This window comes from Camelus bactrianus, chromosome 12 (genome assembly GCF_048773025.1).
Source record: "Camelus bactrianus isolate YW-2024 breed Bactrian camel chromosome 12, ASM4877302v1, whole genome shotgun sequence".
NCBI classification, from domain to species: domain Eukaryota; kingdom Metazoa; phylum Chordata; class Mammalia; order Artiodactyla; family Camelidae; genus Camelus; species Camelus bactrianus.
In genome coordinates, this window is record NC_133550.1 from 25872507 (window position 1) to 25893332 (window position 20826).

General features: G+C 43.3%; 1 protein-coding gene across 4 annotated transcripts in view; it reads left to right on the plus strand.

Moving 5' to 3' along the window:
• The window catches only part of TBC1D30 (TBC1 domain family member 30), a 73543-nt gene extending 63045 nt beyond the window's left edge, over positions 1-10498 (plus strand). For 2 of the 4 annotated variants that reach the window (XM_074375076.1, XM_074375078.1), the window contains 3 exons: positions 744-883; positions 3217-3423; positions 6942-10498. In XM_074375076.1, coding sequence (XP_074231177.1) covers positions 744-883; positions 3217-3423; positions 6942-7639 — 1045 coding nt within the window. In that variant the 3' untranslated portion in view covers positions 7640-10498. Of the gene's footprint in view, positions 1-743; positions 884-3216; positions 3424-6869 lie in introns of all 4 variants that reach the window. The other 2 variants (XM_074375075.1, XM_074375077.1) reach the window with 1 other exon arrangement.
• Positions 10499-20826: the final 10328 nt, after the last annotated feature.

Here is a 20826-nt window from a genome sequence, read left to right on the forward strand (position 1 = left end):
CAAAAGGTTGTTGTGCACTCTGTTAAGGCTATCGGGGAACAGACACTCCTACACTCTGCTGGTAAGAGGTTCGTTACCCCAGGATCTGGGGCAGGCTATTTGACAGTACTTCCCCAATTACTAATGCATATATCCTTTGACCCAGCAATTCTACCTTTCTGAACTATCCCACAAATGTATTTGTACACACACAAAACACAGTATGTATAAGGTTATTTATTGCAGCATTGTTTATAGTAGTAGCGTATTGAAAATCACTCAGGTGTGCATCATTAGCAGCCTGGTTCCGCAAAATGGGCTACGTACATACATACATAGATACAGTAATTATACATACAATGCAGTGCAGCCGTTAAAAAAAAAATAAAAGGAGAGGCAGAAGTTTTGTGTGTGGATATGGATTTTTATTTTAGGTGAGTAAAAGCAAGGTGCAGGAAAGAGTACTCACATACAGTACGCCGATACTGATGAAAAGGAGGAGGAGAAAAAGGCTTTATAGTCATATTTACGTATTTAACTGATAAAGAAGCTGAAGAATTCATCAGAAACTAGTAACAATGACCACCTGTGGAAATTAGGTGGGGCAAGGACAGGGCAGAAGTTGGACAGGAATGGGAGATGGACTTCATATACATTTAAATGATATACATATGTCATTTACATTATGTGACTGTGTTATTTATTTTAAAACAATACCACTATTTTCTTTGAATATTCCTTTTTCTTCTTTTATGTCTTCTAAGACGACACAGTAAGGTCAGAGACAGTGATGAAGAGAATGACCCAGATGATGAAGATGCTATTGCTAATGTGGTGGGGTGTCTCGGACCTTTCAGTGGGCTCCTGGCACCTGAACTGCAGAAATACCAAAAGCAAGTTAAAGGTAAAGAGGTGGCATCTATTCAGATGATCACAATGTGTTGGCTCACTAGAGCAAGGGAAATATTATTGTGTCCTATAAATACCTATTGTTTCCTGAACTGATTACCACTGTTAAAAGTCTTCATTAAAAGCATTTTCTCTGTTACTTAATCACTCAGCAGGATCTGTCTGTTATGTGTTGCGTACATAATACATATTTCTTTTTCTTTATGATCAGTTTTGCCTCGCACTCATCTGATTCAGCTTTGTACACTCAGGTCCTTAGCATGGAGCCTGGCATATGTTTACAACGTTCTATTTGAATTTAATTGAATTCATTATAGACTGACTTCTTTTCCATTATAGAAATACCCTTTAAAGCTAAAACATTATGGTAGCCTCTACTTGAATTTCAGTGACCAGAAACTTACTATCTCAGAAGACATTCTACTAGATTCCTCTCTTTAGCATGTGGTTTCTAGTTTTGAAGAGATAAGCTTGTCCTGCCAGTTCTGTTAATAGTTCTTCTCTTCAGAACAAAGCAGAGCAAGTCAGTCTACTCCCTCTTCTGCAGGATGTCTCTAAGGAGGACAGCTGTCATGTCCCCCAAAGCTTTCAGAATTTCTTAAATATATACCTTCCAAAAAGTTTAACATTCTGTAAATTCTCCCCTAAATGTCCCACAGTTTGGTAGTGTCCCTCTTAAAATGCAGTCCTCTGAGTTGAATACCATGCTATATTTGTTTTTTTCCCTTACATGGTCTGGACATTATCCATGTAATGAACTCTTTTGAAGCACTTCGTGGTTCTCCCACGAGTGTTCTTTCCTGTCTTGGGTGGCAGCTCTTCCTTTAGGACATTTATTCTACCTCTCCTACTTGAAAGCCCATTCTCTTTGCTGAAAAGGACAGAAATAAAAGATGTCAGGCACCTCTGTAGTCTCTTTGCCATCTGCTGGCTTTACACTTCCTTCTCAGTGTCATTGGGCTGTTTTCTCGGTTTTGTTCTTCTTGCTTAGAAGACTTATTTTTTGTTCTCCTGTTTGTTTGTTTTGTTGTTGTTTTGGTTGTGGTAGTTTTGAGTGTGTTCTCCAAGCCTCAGCTGGTTTTGAGTTTGAACCTGCTTAGTGGTTCCGTTCGTGCCTTTGAGTGTATGTCCTTGGTATGCACTCCCTGTCATCTTTTAAAGTGGCTTTTAAAGATCTGAACTCAGCAAGAGTCCTGCTGATTTTGTAATGCCTTCCACTTCCTCTTTTGTTGCCTAAATTTCAGCTTTTGGTTTCTAGCCATGGGATCAGTGTGTATATTTAACTCTTAACATTTTTGCATCTGCCTTTCTGTAGTCTGCGTCTGTGTTCCATTTCCCCCCATTCTTCCTGGGCAGGTCTGTGCTCTAGGATGACATAATCACTTTCTCCAATGTTTTGTCATTATCTTTCTTTGTTGTTTTTACTTTAGTTCACATTAGCTAGTCTCCTTTTAATTTTCCTCTCTTTAGAGAAGTATTTTTAGTTAAAAAAAAGAAAGTTTATCAGGTGTTCAGTCTTTGTCTGAATAACACTTTCAGCATATGTTAGGATACTTGAAATCCCTCATTAATCTTTTTTGTTTTTAAAGCTTGTCCCCAGGCCAGTTTTACACATTATGTTAGAAAAGCCGTGTTTTATTTCCCTTTTACCTGTGCAGCATGTGAATGAATGTACTCTCACACAGTACTTATTCCTGTTTCTTGGATGTAATCTCAGTTTTATTTAAGGGACAAATCTAGTTGTGGGTGTCACAGGAGCAGAAGCCACATCAGATATGACACACATGGTGGATAGTCAGGAAATGCTTGTTAAATGAATAAACACATTCATTTCTATTGACACCGTGATCTTAAGTCTCGATAATCTTACAGACTGTCGTGCTATTTTTAACTTAAAAACTCGCTTATAATGACAGACTAAACTCTGCAAACTATTAATCCCTTGTAAATCCTCATGCAGTCATATGGAAATCTGTACCCTGACTTTAAACCTCTGGAGTCACATTTTTCTAAGGACATTTTAGAAAATGGCAGTGATTTTTATCTGGAAACGGCTGATTTTATGTCCATGTAACACACAAAGTGGTAATAAAATCAAACAGTGAAGACAGCTCGGTTCAGACTCACAGGCTAATATGAAAATGCAGGAATGTTTTCAGGACCAAATAAAAACAAGGATTAGGCAAATTCTAGTGTACATTTTTTTTGTGGCTCAGAATTTCCTGGAGGTTAAGATGCAACACAAGGTTATACAGTGTGATCGATTCCCAGTTAGTTCTGTTCTCCTCCAGTGACACTGTCTCTGTATCTCTCTGCCCTGGAATACAGAACCAAATGGGGACCAGAGTCTGAGGTCCAATAACATTGCGGAGCTGAGTCCAGGAGCGATCAATTCCTGCCGAAGTGAATACCATGCAGCTTTTAACAGTATGATGATGGAACGCATGACCACAGATATCAATGCGCTGAAGCGGCAATATTCTCGGATTAAAAAGAAGCAGCAGCAGCAGGGTCATCAGGTGTATATCAGGGCAGGTAATGTGCTTCTCTGAGTCAAGTTCAACTCTGTGTCGTCCTGTGAAAGGAAGACCAAGTATTCCCAGGGTGGCCTGGGAATGACTGCTCCCTGTGGCTCAGCACCCACCAGCACAGCTGGCAGGCACAGCCCAGCACAATAGCCTCCTTATCTTCTCACTTTTTAATTGTTCCTTAGGCTCTAAAGAAGAATAAGACCATGGCTTCTTTTTAGGTCCTAAGGACCAGGCAACTGATGGTATTCAGTGCGTCTCTACTATGTATGCTTGTGGAGAAGGCTTTACAAATGATTGGAATGTTGCAAAGCCTTGCAATCCTTGGACTTGAGACATTCTAGAGCTATTGCTTCCTAAATTTCAGGCATTTGAAAGCAGAATTTAGTCATCTGCACACTAGTAAATTAAGCTGTTCCCTAGTCACGTAAGTAGAAATGTAACAGATGTGATTGGGGGGAAAGGAGAAGTCCATGACTGCGCCTCGCCGATGGGTTAGCAGTGTCTTGGGAGTCTGTTGAGAACACGATTGCACTGCAGTTGGAAATGCTCTTTTCCAAGGATTGTCAAGCTTCTATTTTCCTTTAAATTCCCCAAATCCTGATGAACAATCTGCTTTATTGTTTAATATATGCTGGTTTGGGAATTGGTTTGTCTTATTCTGAGTGAAATCCTAATGAAAATGATGCCTGTCCAGAACTAACCAAGATGCACATCTGGCATGTTTTTAAGAGGCTTGTGAGCATGTGACTGGTCTTGCACAAAAACTGAATTTACCCTCCACTTATCTGGGAGGAGTAGGCAACTTCTTCAAGATTCTTAGTTTATCCTGAATCATTAAATAAGCAATCACAAAAGAAACTAACAGCTATAACACTTTACCTTTCAAAACATTGGCATGCACATGTCCTTATTTGCTCTTGAATCTAGGCAAGGACAGATATTCTTTTATCCTTTTAAAAACTGAGGAAATGGCGATTCAGGAAGGCTTAGCAATTGTCTAGGATTATATAGCTACAGCGAGTGGCCAGGCCTGGGCTAGACCCCTGTGCGTTCTGATTCTTTATATCGTTCTTTTTCATCTGCTTTCAAAAGCTTTTGGTGACCTTGGGGAGTGATGGAAATGATAGCTCTCTTGATTGTGGTGGTGGTCTCACTGGTGTATACATCTATCAAAATTCATCAAATTGCGCATCAACTTCATAAAATTGAAATACGCATAGCTTACAGGAATCACACCACAATAAGGGTGTTAAAAAATAAAAAGCTTTGGGTGAGATGGTGAACAACTGCTACTGCGTACTATATCAGCCCAGTGTCTGTACTCTAGTCAGGAATCAGCAAACTGTGGTCTGGAGGTCAGATCCTGCTTGCTGCCTGTTTTTGTAAGTTTTTATTGGAGTTTTATTGGAAACTCCAATAAATAAAATTTAAGTTGTATTGGAACACAGGCATGCCCATTTGTCTGCATATTGTCTGTGACTGCTTTTGCGCCGCAGTGATTATAATATTTACAGTCTGGTCCTTTACAGGAGAAGCTTGCCGACCGTTGCTCAAGATCATGGTTTACGTGGTTCTTTTTAGGGAGAGATTGCTGCTCAAAGGCAAAGTTCGAGAGCATTGCTTCTCAAACTTTGGTGTGACTGTGCATCACTTGGAGCTCTGTTAAAATGGAGAATCTGCTTCGGTAGCTGTGGGGTGGGGCTGAAATTATGCACTTCGAGTAAGGCCCTAGGTGATGCCACTGCTGCTGGGTGGGGATCGCACTTTGAGTAGCAAGGTTTTAGAGGAGATGGTATAGGATAGGATTAGCAGTACAGGTGGAGAGATTGAACTCAAGTGAGAGAGAAAAGTCCTAGCTTCTGAGATTTAAAGGAAGGTGGTAAGGATGATGGTTGAGGTTCCAGCTTCTTAGGTTAGGGGGGACAGTAAGTTAAGGCATTTCAGATCTGAGAGCTTCTGTTTTTGTGAAGAAACTGGAGGAAACGTTGTTTGCTTGGGAGTAAGTTGAAGGTTGGGTGGGAGCTTAAAGTAGTGAAGATTTGGATAGGCTGTTGGAAGCAGTAAGAGAGAGAAAGACGTTTGTTCAGAGGATTGAGGACCTAACAAAATAGGAAGTTATGACTTTGAAGGGATATCTCTCCACATGCCTGTGTAATTCCCTCCTCCCTCCCCTCTCCCAGCAGCTATTAGCAGCTCCCTTTTTGGAAAGAATGTGCATTGTGGATCTAGAGTGGCACTTTGCAGGCACGTGTGATAAAGGGATGGGGATGTCCGGAATGTGTGGCTATTGGTGAGGTGTGGTCCAAGTGATCAGCCGTACATCTATCTGGGTAGGGGTGTAAGTGAGCCAGAGAGACACTGAGAAGTTACGAGAAGGTGGAGGGATCGAGGAAACAGTCTCTAAGGTTCAGTCCCAGGTATAGTTAGATCGAGAGTCTGAGAGCTGGGAGAGTCAAAGAGAAGAAGAGGAGAGTTAGATAGTTTTCATGTAAGGCAGGTCGGGGCAATGTTTAGGATGGAACTGGGCAGGCTGAGGGACTGTGCAGACAGGTCAATCACAGAGACAGTAAAGTGACCGAGGCAGGTAGTAGGAGACAGGGTGCAGAGGAAACAGTTGTCAGAGTTTCAGTGAAGATTGGACTGTGAGCAGAGGTAGATAGAGGACAGTGGTTGAGAAGCATGGGAGGGAGTTCAGCCACAACACAAGGTCGTTCACACGAAGCTGGAGGGGCCTTCTCCCTGTCGATCGCCCTGCTGCCGCCATCCCCAGGGCCATGAGTGTTGAAGCTTCATGGGAAGTAGGGGCTTGGTCACAGCCACAGGAGAACCGTAATACTATCAACAGTGCCCTCCAGGAGAACACAGCTTTTGGTGCTTTCCAGCTTTCAGTTTGCTTTCAAACGTCCATTGAGGACACAGGAGTGGTTTTTCATACCTGAGACCAGGCACTGGGTAGCTGTGACTTCACTGCATTTTTACCACCTTCTTAGCACTTCTCTCATTTTGCTGTCTCTCACTTAATAATATGCAGTGTGTTGTTTTCCTACATCTTGGAAGCTGACAGCTGGTAATCCATATGGTCATAATGCTTGGCTTATTGTTTTAAAAAATCTTCAAAGATTTCCTAGATACGAGACTTCCGAGGCTGCTTCTCAGAGACAAAATCTCTTCATAAAAAGCATTCGGGAGTCTGGATTCTACTTAGTAATAAGGGGTCAGTCTGTTCCTTTTTGTATTCTTGGCCCCTTGTCTCCTCCTCTTTGAAAAGGAAGGAATTGGTACCCCAGGCTCTAGGATTGAATTCAGTTCCTGCTGCCTTCAGTTACACAACTCTGCCCCATACCTGGGAAATATGTGGGATCTGGGGACAACCTGTTTGTGACTCCTGTTCAGTGATGGCTGTCTGTCTCTGTGGTACGTTTTCACACAACCTTTCAACGTTTCTTTCAGACAAAGGGCCAGTGACCAGCATTCTCCCATCTCAGGTAAACAGCTCTCCAGTTATAAACCACCTTCTTTTAGGAAAGAAGATGAAATTGTCCCACAGAGCTGCCAAGAATGCTGTCATCCACATCTCGGGTCACACAGGAGGCAAAGTATCTCCTGTCCCCTACGAAGACCTTAAGACGAAGCTCAATTCTCCCTGGCGGACTCACATCCGGGTCCACAAAAAGAATGTGACAAGGACCAAGAGTCAGCTGGGCTGCGGGGACACCATCGGGCTGATCCAAGAGCAGAATGAGGGCGGCAAGACTCACAACCTGGGCGCCGCGGAGGCCTTTTCCTCCGGTTGTGCCGCGACAGCTGGAAGGGAAGGCGGCAGCTCCGACGGGGGCCCGGGGAGGACCATCGAAGGGCAATCCCCGGAGCCGCTGTTCGGGGATGCCGATGCCGGTGTGTCCGCCGTCCAGGTGAAGTTAGAAGCCTTGGAATTGAACCCGATGGAGGATGCTGCTGGCCCCGAGCCCAGCGTGCACATCCCAGAGCCGCCCGATGCACCTGGAGAAAACAAGGCCACCCGCAAGTCTCCCCAGGGCGGCCCCCCGAAAACCCCCATCTTCAGCCCCTTCCCCAGCGTCAAGCCACTGCGGAAGTCCGCCACTGCCAGGAATTTGGGATTATATGGTCCTACGGAAAGAACCCCAACCGTGCACTTTCCTCACATGAGCAGGAGCTTCAGCAAGCCCAGCGGCGGGAACAGTGGCACGAAGAAGCGGTGACGTCGCTCAGAAACCGCGCACCTGCCTTCACCATTTCACGGTGGCAGGAGGGTTCTGGCGCAGTGGCTTCAGAAGAGCATCACTTGTCCAGTGAACACGAATAGATTGGTTCAGAGATGAGCAACAGTCTATAAAGATGGGAATTGGAAGTTTTATAATGGGAGCTAGAATGGGAACATCTTCCCATCCACCGATCACTAATACAGTGGGTTCTTGTGGTGAAATAAATTATTGTGGTTTTAACGTGTGAAGTTTTTCCAACTTTTCATTGTGAGCTGTTGAAAAAAGACTTTGTATCTAGACTGTTAACCCCTTTTCCTTTCTCCTGTTCTGAGGGCCTGTGGGATCCCCGTGACTACCCCCTCCCCAAAACCTTCCAGTTCTCTGGGTGTTTTCAATACTCAAGCATGCACACACCAGCTTGCTAGGTCAGAAACTGTAACAAGAAAGTAAGTTTCTTAGTTGCAAAAAAACTTCCCCATTTCCCTCTTCATGCCCTACTGAGGGGAATGTTTGTATGTGTGTGTGTTTCCTTCTGTAGTTTCCTTCAGCCAGTCTCAAAACTGGTTTTTATCCTTCCACCAAGGTGCAGGAGAAAAATCTAGACAGCCTTTCTTTCACCTTCTATTTCCACCTGCAAAATGAAGAAAACCTTTATCTGTTGAAATGAAAGTCGATCACCAACTTGAAGATCTTATGCAGAGGACACAAATGGGATAGGCATTAAGCATGTGCTCTGAGCAGCTTGCTAATTCCACTAAGCTTTCCCCAAGGTTGGTGTTCTCCTCTTAAGGAGAGTTTTGGTCCTCAGTGGTGGGGTGATTAATGGGCTCTACATGGAGCTTGTCTGGCATCCTGTGCCACACAGCTCATTTACCTACCAGCTCTCCACTGCAGATGCGGGAAGCCTCTGCGCAAAAGCCAGAACATAGCACCTACAACTGTTACTTGAATTTTGTGCTTTTTCTTGATTGAGGTACTTTGTTGAGTACTTTGTTATTGGAACACTGCCTTTCCCTGTAGAAGGCCTCAGTGCTTTCTGGCTCTCTCTCACCCATTCCTCCCCCCGTCCCAGCGGGTCAGAGACACCACCTGTTATCCCCACTATGCAGATGGGAGCTCTGAGCTGCGCAGAGGGGAAGTAGCACTTCAGATACTCAAGGTCAATATTCCCGGTACTCAGTGTGACTCGGCCACACTCCCTCCGGTGCAATCGGCGGATTTCATGCTCTTTATACACAAATGCATTGGCTACGTAGGTTTTAGAAATCAAGACTGGGAAACCATTCGCTGCACTCCCTCCTGACTCCAAGGACCTTTCTCCAGATGGTACAGAGTCCTGTGATGGCGTTTCATAAAACCAGCTCTGACCTTACCTGAAAAGGTGGTTCATTTTAAGAATGCTTTACGTAGCTGCTATTTGGCTGGACGAAAGGCTCACTCCTCAGTCCCCTCCTCCCACCATCACTAGAAGAATAGACTCAGCATCTTTATCCTCTTCTCAAAAACCTTGGCCAGGCTTGCAGGCATTTTGTTGATGTGGTCAATATTGATTTCAGTTTAACTGGATTGCTAATTTGGAAACCAAAGCTTCAGTTTTAGGAAGGGTTTTTACTATGAGAGGTACTAATTTTTATATAAATATAACGTGTGAAGTTTATATAAGAATGCTGTCGTGCGGGCTTTTTTGAACAGAGAACACAAGAATGACGTGCACAAGAAGAGTTACCCCTTTTGTGGTGTTTTTACCCGCCAAAGAATTGAAGATGGAAAATATGACTAATAAGTTATTGCGGTTTTGATCTTGAATTCCATGCCATCCGAAGTTAGTATGCAGCTTCTTAAAAAGCAGCCACGCCCACAGCCTGTGTCTTGAGGAGGGTGTGTAGGTGGAGAGTCGGGATTAATTTGCATATGCCCCTCCCCCCACGCTGGGCTGAGACCCACTGCCTTTTCCAAAGTTAAGCAAATGACACAGTTTTCTTCTATCTGCTAAACTTTACAGCTAAGAATGATTCCACCTTATATTCTTTTCTCCTCCCCCGCCTCAAGTGAGTCAGAATAGTCATGGTCTCCTTGAGGGATGTCTGACTTGAATAGAGAATTGTACTTTCTTCTCTTGAGTCAGCTCCAAGTTCCCAGCTCCCAGAGGGTCTGGGTTCAGGGACACGGGTAATGCGGTGTAGCCACTTACTACAGTTCTGAGGATTGTGCATCACTGTCTACCAACCGCCCTTAGGGTTAGGAGCACCTGCTGTACCAGTTTCCCGGTGTTGGTCTTCCTGAGAAAGGGATGGGTGAGATGGCACGTGGTTTGCAAGAAGTATTTGCTGAATGAATGAATAAAATGACTGAAAGGATAATAGTCCTTTGAAGTAAAAATGACCTTGCTGGGATTTTACAAACCGACAGATTCCTGTTAAAGCACTCTGTACCGTTAAAGTGCATGCTTGTACTATGTCATCACCATGTGAATTAGTCACTTTATGAACTTTGCCGACTTTAGGAAATAAAGAACTCTGCTGTCACCTCTACCACACAGCATGTACGAAGACCACTATGGACTTTCACCTTCCTTTGTATTGGACACTGTATGCCAGCACCAGAAGTACTTACCAAGTAGTGGTTCCTTTATTGTTTAGAAATGTCTGTGCCCTGTCAGCACTTAGGTCGGGAGTCAACTCCAGATGTCTCTGCACCTCAGTCCTCTTCGAAAAGCCTCCAGATAATCTAAACCTAGATTGTAATGTCAACCTATAGGGCTGTAACTGGACTATTGTATTCCCTTTTTTGGTCTCTCTTGTTCTGAAGAACTGTATTGATTACAAAGATAAATGCATAAAGATTCTCATGGTTGTAGCTATTGTGAATTTTTTTTTTTATCTGAGCGTGTGCGACGAATGCTGTTGTGACATTCCCCACCCCCTTCTCTTTTCTCTTCAGCTTAACCCCGCCCGGGTCATGTGAACCAAGGAAACAGCCCAGTAAAATCTATCTGGGTTGCAGGATGGCCTATGATCTGCCAAGGACTTGGCAGAATGATGGGTTCCTGAATATAAATAAGAAGTTTCCTCAAGAATGTCTATATGTGTGTGAATGTATGTGTGTGTATTAAAGCTACATGTAGATCTGTCATTTTTCTTTGTTATAATAAAACCGAGCAATAAGGACATAATGTAGCTTTTTGGTCTTATGGCTTCTAGATGAACAGAGAGCCGTGGTCCGGCTTAGAGCTGCTGCCGCCTCCCCTCACACAATCTCCCTTCACTCTTTCTGTGCCACTTTCTTTTGCTGCCCACAGCCATCATCTGAGGCAGCATTTTAAATATGTTTCTTAATTAGAAAAGTGACACAGGTTTTAAAAAAATTTGAAAAACAGCACAAAGAATCACTGGTATCCTAGCATGGGTCTTTCCAGTATGTTCTTTTATGTGTGTGTGTGTACACCCATGCCACTCTCTGCAAAAAGTTTATACTGGGGAAACTAGCTGAAGCTTTCCTTCCAGCATATGCTCCTCCCCAGCATCGTTCTCAGGGGCTAGTATTTCATAATGTGTTCATGCCAGAATTCACATATCCAGTGCCTTGTTGTCAACCAGGTGGTTTTTCTTTAAATTGAAGTATAACTGATTTACGATATTGTGTTAGTTTCAGGTGTACAGCAAGCTGATTTGGTTATACACATCTATCTGTATTTGTACAGTTTTCCATTATAGGTTGTTATAAGATATTGAATATAGTTTCCTGTGGTATGTGGTCAATGCTTGCTCATTACCTACTTTATGTATGGTAGTGTGTATCTCAGACAGGTGGCTTTGATTGTAGATAGTGCTGGAGAGAAGACCCTAATACTTATATCTCTGTGTACAGCCCTAAGACTTTTCTTAGGGTATATTCATCGAGGTGGAGTTGCAGGGTCAGTAAGTATGTGCATTTAAAAAACAAGTATACATGTATATAGTCAAATTGCCATCCTTAAAGATTGAACTTAAGATACAAGCAGTCAACGAGAATGCCTGTTTTCCTACACCTCTGGATGAGGCAGTAGTTTCTTTTTTTCCCCCTAGGACCTCCAGCATTGATAGAAGCTGTGATAATGGGCATTCATATTTCATTCCTGACTTTTAAGAAAACCTTTAAGTAAGATGTCTGCTGAGATTCCTGGTAGGTATCTTTTAGCAGGTTAAGGAAAATATCTTTTATTCTTTGCTCACCACGGGTTTAAAAAAAACCAAACCAACAAATATTAAAATTTATCAAATGATCTCTAATTACATCCTTTGAGAAGGAAAGGCTAGTCCTTGGGACTTGGTAACTTGAGCTTGAGAAAGTACCAAGGTTTCATCAAAGAATAGTAGACATTTTAGAGTTGGAAATGATAGCAGTTAAGGTTTTATGTGCAAATTTTCATTGCAGTGTTAAATTTACTAGAGGACATTTGGAAATAATGGAAACATCTGAGAATAGGGGAAATGGTTGAGTGAATTATGGTTCACCCATAGGGTGGAAGGGCAATGACCCATGAGTATCTGCGTTACTGAAATGGCAGTTATTTATCATCCACACGCAGCTGTTCAGATGACAGTTTTGGCCAAGTCTGGAGTCAGGGTCACTGGGATACAGCCATGGATGGGAGGCCCTTACTGGATAATGGCTAAAAGCAGGACCATGCAGTGTGTCTTCCACAAAGGCACCTATGCTCAATCAAATGGGGACTGAATGGAGACCCATAGACTGTTGGGGTTGGATCAGCTCCCATGAGGTTCCCTGCTGGCTATCTCCTGAAGCTGAGTCTACTTCTTTTCTGGTGCTCAGCTCTGATCAAGCCCAATGACCTTCTGCAAATTCATGCTCTGTCCCATTCTCTTCATTCCTTCCAGCACAGGCAAGCCTTTTCTGATTGCTCCACTCTGCATTTCAGTGCCCTTCAGAGTCTTCTTTTTAAGGTTAAAACCCCAGAAATGTGACTGTTTCTTAATATCTACGTTCCTTCTGCATATTCTTATAACACTTCTAGTTTTTCTTTAGGCAGTGCTGATCACTGCGAGGGAGGTGGATCATTTTCCCAAAGGGGCCGACAGCTCTCTGGGTGAGAATTAGGTAATAACTCAACCCAGTTGTCTCCTAGCCCCTGGGAAGTCTAGAAATCTATTAAAACAAAACAAAGCAACAGCAAAACAAAAAACCTCCCCTGGAAATTCTGATACTGAATTAGGTTTGGCAACCACTGGTCAACCTATTTTAATGGTCTTTCAACTAGTCTCTCCCACCCCACCCCACGTCTCTCTGTTGCTGTGGCTACCTATTGATGCTGGAATGATCATTCTAAAATGAGAAACTGATCAGACTATTCCTCTGGTCAAAATCCTTCAGTTGATCCCCCATTGTCTGGAGGATAAAAGCTAAAACCTTTACCTTAGTTTGATCTGGCCCGTAGCTGTTTTTCCACCTTATTTTTCTACCGTCTTTCCCGTTCACTGCCTTCTGCAGTCTATCCTTACCAGCTAGGTAACATCAACCATTTGTTGAGGTCCTGTCTGCTAGGCACTGTGCTCGCTTCTTTATATGTGTTGTCTCACTGGCATTTTCTTCCCAAGAACCTCACAAAGCACGTTGTCCATGTTAGAGATGATAAAAGTGTAGTGAGTGGTTGTGTCCTTGGCCACGGTCACCTTGTGGTGAATAATAGAGTCTTGATCCCTCTGGCACCAGAGCCTGAGCTCTTTGCTTTGCACTGTCTGAGAACTTTGCATACAACAACCTGAAATTCCCTGAGAGCTCCTTGCACTCCCCACACCTCTGCGTGGTCATTAACCTCTGCCCAGAGCACCCTCCTTGCTCCAGGTTGCCTGGGAAATACCCACTCATCATTTTAGTCTTATCACACACAGTAATAGGGTCAGATCCAATCTATGCCACTTTCTGATAATACGGCTTTGTATAAATTTCTTAACATCTGGGACCTTCTATTTCCACATCTGTGCAATCAGAGTAGTTTCAGCCTCATTGTTGTGGACACCTGCTGTTTTTGCTGCCTAGAATGAACTACCTTCCTTTGGCAACAATGCCCTGATTTTGCCTTAGGAGTCAGTTCTCTTAAAACTCTCTGCATGTGTGTCAGGTGAGGTGGATGCCTCAGGAGCACAGGGCCCAACATAAGCCACTCAGGACTCTCCATCTTCCCCCTCCATGGTGTCTGATCTTTGGTCAAGCACATGGGCAAAGCCCAATTCCTGGGCTCTTGTTTTGAACTCTTGGGGAATCTGACTTGCTTATTTCTAGTGGATTTGAACCTGGAAGGAAAAAACCCAGGATTGCTTCTGGAAGCCGTCTTGTAATCATAAGGGGAGAATTTGTTGGAGAAATGAGTCAACACTGAACAAGCAGAGCTGAGAAACAGAAACCAGGCCCTTTTCATATCAGATGACCCCTGGATCAGGCCATACCTGAAGCTAAATTAACCTCTCTACACCATTTATTACATCAGTCAACATTCCGATTTTTGGTTTTAGCCAGTTTGGTCAGGTTTCTATCATTCATATAAAAAAATCTGTTCATTGAAACGGGGATTTTATGAAGATTACAAGTTAAGAAGGCAAAGTAGTGGGTACAGTCAATAAAAAGTAGCTAATATTTTTATTTACAGTGATTCAGACCACTGTATTATTTTTGGCTCTGTCCTCCCCATCATAACAACAGAGCATAAATTGGTGACAGAGTCAGAAAGTGTGGTTCTTGTTCTACAAAGAGAGTTCTTCCCTCCAGCCTCTGAATCTTCTTTGGCCTGTCTCTCCTTGTCGCAGAAGGAGAGGTGATTCTGAGTATGAAACCATTTTCTGCCAATTTAACCTGTCTTTCCAGCCCCATCCGCGTTCACAGCCAAGTCCTGTGGAGAGCAGAGCAACCATAAGCAAAACGTGAAAGGGTTGTTTTAACCAAATTCCACCACATTTGGGAGTCCAGGCAGCATACTTGTGGAACTGTCCCCACAGAGTGTAATGGAAACAGAGGGCACCCCTCAGCCTTTCTCAGGTGCCTAGGCAGCTCTGTCACAGAGAGGCTGCAGCACATCTCTGTGGGTGTCTGCCGGGAAGCAGCAGGGCTGGGTGGAGGAGGGATCTGCAGGGCTCGGCAGGTGGGAGCACCCGCTGGGAGCACACCTGTTTGGGAACACAAGAGAAGCACCCCTTGAGGATTTCAAGAAAACCTTGCACAGTGTTAAGGGGATGGGAAGACTTTGTAGGCCCTGCCTTAGTGTATGTCTGTGAGAGCAGTGGTTTGCGTCATTGCTGTTCCAGGGACTGTATGTATCTGGACCCCAAATTTGCTGAGTCTGTGAAAAAGTCAGGTCACATGTAACTGTCATGTGATAAACTCCACAAACATACATGGAACAGAACCTAGTAGATGGTGAAAAGCTTAAAGATTTTTTTTTTCTGTTTTTTGCATATGGAGCTGTGGACCAAGTTTCTAGTGCATTTTTCAAGTGAGAAACATATCAGAGTCGTGGAATCACTTAATATAAAAGTGTATTGGAAAAATGGGATCACTAAATGTCAGACCTGGAGATCATGTAGCTCAGTGGTTTGCAATATTTTTAAGCAACAGAACATTTACAAAATAACACTTTCACTTTAAAAAAGGAGTATTTGCACGTGGTGAAAATGTAAAATGTACAAAAAAGTACATAGGAAAAACGAGGTCTCTCTTGTCTCTTATCCATCCAGTCTCCCCATCCACTGGAAACCGCTGCTGCTGTTTTCTTGCATACCCTTCCAGAAATGCTTTTTATGCATATTCAAGCATATTCACACAGACATTTTCATAAGTAGTGGCATAATAACCTTCTGAAACTTTTTCACTTACTGTATCATGGAAGTCATTCCATAACTGTGCCGGTAGCGACCTCATTCTTTGTAACTGCTGCGTCAATTTCCACGTGACTGTGCACAGTGGATTTATCCTCTTGTCCATTGTTGGAGAGTTTGTTTGCTTCCAGTTCCACACCTACAGAATATGCATATTCTTGTATATCTGTTGTTATGTTGTAAATGAGCAAGTTTAGCTGTAGGATAAACTCCTAGAAATGGGATTACTTGTTAACATTGTGCATTTTAGATTTTAATAAAGCTGCCAAATTACTGTCCACAAATGTTCTATAAATTTTTACTTTCATTGGTGATGTATGAAAATACCCAATTCCATCTACCCTCACATTCCTCAATCTTATCAAACTTTCTGGTCAGATATTTGATGTACATTTAAAAATATGCTTGGGGTTAACATTTAAAACTCATTTATATATCCTTTGTTCACAGCCTTTGCTCATTTTTTTTTTCTTATTGATACAAGTTCTTTATGCACTAAGAAAAATGTCCTTGTCTGGAATGTGACTTGTGATATTTTTCTTACTTTGATGATTATCTTTAAATTTGTTTATGCTAATTTGTTGACATATATACACATTTAAAAGTATTTCTTATTTTTTCAAATTCATCAGTCTTTTCTTTTATAGCTTCTGGGTTTTGTGTGATATTTAGAAGAGCCTTCTCCACATCTTTGTAATTATTTGAAAATTCTCTTTTTTCTTCTACGACTTTTATGGGTTTCACTTTTCATGCTCAAATCATTGATCCACCTGGAATTTACTTTTGTATAAGACGTGCACTAGGTTCCATCTTAGCATTTTTTTCCTAGATGGCTACCCATTGGTTAGCACACCATTGATTAAGTAATTCATCTCCCCCTTATTGATTTGAAATGCCTCTTTTATCCCATACTAAATTCCCGTATGTTTTAGGGTGTATTTCTGGATTTTTCAGATCCACAACAGAACCTTGTATTCAAAGCAAATCTGAGCAATTTCAGAGCCACTCTGGTTGGCCAGGGGGGCAGGGTGTGGAGGGGCCAAAGCCCTCCCCACTTGGTTTTGCTCTTGTTGCCTGAGGTCACTGCCAAGCTGCTCCGTGGAGGCCTTGGGGTCCTGGAGAGCAGAGTGTGAGAGACCACTGATCTGGCCCACTCTCTTTTTCATGGATGACAATGGTAACTCAGAGTAACTGAGTAACATACAATGATGTTCTGGTAAGAACGCTGTGTATGTCCCTTCCCTTCCCACGTGCATGGAGTGTACCGTTGACATTGGAGTTGTGCGGGAGTCACAGGAAGCTGACCAGAGAGCACAGAGCCCGCAGGGACCACTCCCGGGCTGCAGGTCCTCACGCAGATATTTGAGGGAAAGCTGTTCCAGGCAGAAGGAACAGCAAGTAAAAAGTTACTGGGATCATATGTGTAGATAAGAGACATAGGTAGAGAAATAGTAATAGTCACAAGGTAGATCTTACAGAGAGACAGAGACAGAGGTAGATCAGATAGCTCTGGAGATTAGAATGTGCTTCACCTAAGGGTCAGAAAATTTTCAATTAGTGTCCTGTTTATATTCGTACAAATATGTTACGTGTGTTAAAAATTTGGCAGCCAACAATTGACACATCATATTGTTTTTATTTTCCTAGCGCTGCTGAGCTGCGTGGAATTGCTGCAGAGTGTTTCCAGTAAATGAGCATTTCCTCCAGAGACCCCCTCTCCACTTGGGCTGCTTTGATTTGGGTTGTGGAGCCAGCAGCTCAAGGTTTTGATGGATACGGTAACTTTCCAAGTTTCTACAACGACAGGGGGTGGGGTGGGGAGAGAGAACCTGTGTTGTAGATCCTTGTGGAGAGTGAAACGTAGGCTCTGCACTCAAAGCAGTCAGTCCCAGAGAGCCTGGTTCTGCCCTCCGTTTAAACACTGTCCTAGAGATGTTCTCTGGAAGGAACCCACTCAGGAACCGTCCCCACTGGGTGCAGAGAATGAACTGTTGCTTGAGTTTGCCTTGGTTGTGCTTTTGGGCGTCATGGAGGGACATAGTGACTATGATGTCACCTTGGAGTTGTATTGAAGTGGCTTGAAAGGTCAAGAGAGGAAAGAATATGTAAAACACTTTTAAGAGGGTTTCAGCATCAAAATTTGTGTAAAGGCTTGCCAAAAACAGCAGGTCAACCTGTAATGTAAAAATAGCAAACTAATGATTAAGTCACATCCAACCATTGGATTTCCAGATTTTAAAAAAGTGTTTTCTAAAAAAGGAATTATACCAAGCTACCATTTTATTTTCTTTGAATTGACTCTCTTTCCCAAAAAAAACCGAAAAACAAAAAACTGAAACAAACGAGAAAAACAATGACAAAAAACAATTAGGTACCTCAACCCAGAGAGATGGATGGATTCTGTAATAATATTATTAGTCACAACCGCATTTCATCCATGCGAGGGAGGTGGAGATCTGGCCTTCTGTGGGACCTGGGTCTGAGTTTCTGAACCAGATGGCGTAAGGTAGGCTTGGGTGAAAGGTCTTCCTGCCTCCTTTCAGCAGGGCAAGCTCATGGCTGCACTAGCAATTGTGTTTTCACGTTCAGGTCCATTGGGTTTGTAGTCTGTGAAAATCCTCCCAGATGCTGACAATGAGCTGACTTGGGACCTGTGACTCTGTTGTACTGATCTTGACAGCGGAAAATCTGGACTGATGCAGTGGGCTACAGCTGCAAACCTCAGAGTGTGGTCTGGGGCTCCTGTGGGTCTCTGAGGTTCTTTCAAGGGGTCCATGAGATCAAAACTATGTTCATAACAACACTAAGACGTTATTTGTCTCTTCCACTCTCATTTTCTCGTGAGTGTGCAAGGCGTTTTTCAGAGACTAGATGATATGTGACATTAGAACAGATTGAGTGCAGAAACAGATAGGAGAAACCAGCTGTCTTAGTAATGAGACATGAAAGAAATTCGCGGAAGTGTAAAGCAATGCCACTCTCTTACCAGATACGTTTGTTTTGGAAAATGGAGCTATTTTTGGTAAAATGTTATTTATATTAATGGGTTTATAGTTGTCATTTAAAAAAGAATACGGATATTTTGAATTGACTTACAAAACAGTAAATATCAAAAGATATAACACATACAAATATCTTCAAGCTCTTTAGGGTCCTTATAATTTTTAAGAATTTAAAATTTTTAAGAAGTTAAAGGGGTCCTAAGACAAAAAAGCTTGAGAACTGCTGGTCTATGGGATAGTGAAAGAAGATAAATCCAAGATAACAATAATTATTTTTGAGTGCTTCCTGTTTGACAGGCACTGTGCTAAGGGCCTAACATGGATTACTTCCTTTAACTCTCATGACCACCCTAAGAGTGGGTACTCGTGTTCCTTCTTATGTTACAGGTGAGGAGCCTGGGCCTAGAGAGAATAAATAAGTTTCTGAGCGTCATAGAGCTTGAAAGTGGCAGAGAGTGGAATTGAGCCCCAGGCAGTGTGGTTCCAGCTCTCACACCCTAAACCACCTCGTGATAGTGCTTCTAGAAGCCCGTGTCTTCACTTGCTCTCTTGTGTATCCCCTCCCTAGTTAAAAATTTGATATGATGCCAGAGGCATAACTCAGAAGAAGTGTACTGTGGACACTTAAAAGATCTCCCCATGTCTGAGTCAGGGTCACCTGCAGCAGTGGCTGGTCTCCCGTGGTGTGGTGGACACCACGCAGGCACCTAGATCCCCAAATACTGAAACTCACAGTGGGGTCTCTCCCCTTTCAAGTTAGCCTTGGAGCTGAAGGGTCGTGATTATAAAACAAAGCCTTGAGGGACAACTGTAAGAGAGAAAAAAAACCCTCACAAGAATCAGTGGAAGGAATCTCATTTCACAAGTGTCTTAAGATTCCCCACTATTTAAATAAGCACTGGACATTATAGTTGATGTATGATGTTTGATTTGTGCAACATAGACTAGCAGCAACTTTGTGGATCTGCATTCAGGGAATCAACCTCGGCTGTACAACGGCTGAATGAATGCAGTTAGCTATATTGAGTGTGTAGTAAAGCTCTTCACGCATCATTTTAACGATTCCTTGTCTTACTGACTTTCTATTTTCCAACCAACTTCCCATCAGATCTGTTTGGATAAGAGCTACCAAGGGAGGGGGAGAAGGATTGGCTTTTTATTGTTTTTTTCTTTTACTAAGCATGGATGTGATTAACTTTTATAACCACAAGGTGTCACTGTCGCCTCATGCAAACTGCCCCTGTGGGTGGTGGTTGGGGGGTCTAACCATATGCGGGGAATTTTATTCCGAAGCATTCAGGGTGTTTGTGTGAGGAAGGGACCTGGAAGGCTCCCATTGTTGTCCCCTGGCCCCATCCTCCCATCTTATAAATTACTTAAAAGGATGTAGAATTGGCTATTGGATAAGGAGCACTCAGGTACAAAGTTCCCAGCCAGAGATCATTGTTTCTTGAGGGATGACTTCAAAGTCAGCTTCAAGCTGAGTATGAGGGATGATGAAGGGAAGCAAACGGTAGGGCTGGTTTAGGCGTAAGGCAATACCCAGTGTCCAGGGTTGGTGTCTCTGTCACAACAAGTTGCCCCACGGGGCTGCTGTCCTCGGCTGTGCAAAGGGTCAAGTTGCAGCCTGGAGCCCAACAGCCTCCCTCTTTGAAGAAGAGGGTGCCCAGCAGGGGCTCACATTGCGGGGGCGGGGGGAGCGGGACTAGCCGCGGAGAGAGCCTCTGTAGGACCCGATGTCTGTTCCAGGGACCCCAGGGCTGACAGGGCCCTTGGGAGTCATTCACTTCAATCTCCGTCTTAGTACAAGCCGCCCTTCGGTAACACCCCTGGTGGGTGAGCTGGAGCACCCCCTGGAGTACTCTCCGTGCTAGGATTCCTCCTTCGCTGGGCATCTTGCCTCACTGGAGGGCAGCTCTGTCAGAAGGTGCATTCTGTGTTAAGCTGACACCCACCTCCTTCCAGCCTCCCTTAATCATTTCTCATATGATTTCCAGACTCTTAATATCCGCTCAGGATACTTATTTATTGAGCAGCTTTAGGTCCAAGGCCCTGTGCTAGCAATCTGGGGCGTCCTCTGGAGAGTATTAGGACTGCTAATGTCCTTCTTACTGGGTCTTTCCTGGGATGAAACAGAACCTTCCAGGTGAGGTCTAACTCATGCCAAGTGTAGGACAGCTACTTCACTTGATCTGGAAGGCTTCCATCTAATAAGGTTGTATTAACTTTTTATATATTATAACAACGCGGGTTCACTTGATGTTCAGTTGGGTTTCAGTCCCCAGGGCTCTTTTCTCAGGACCTGTGTCAGGGCCGT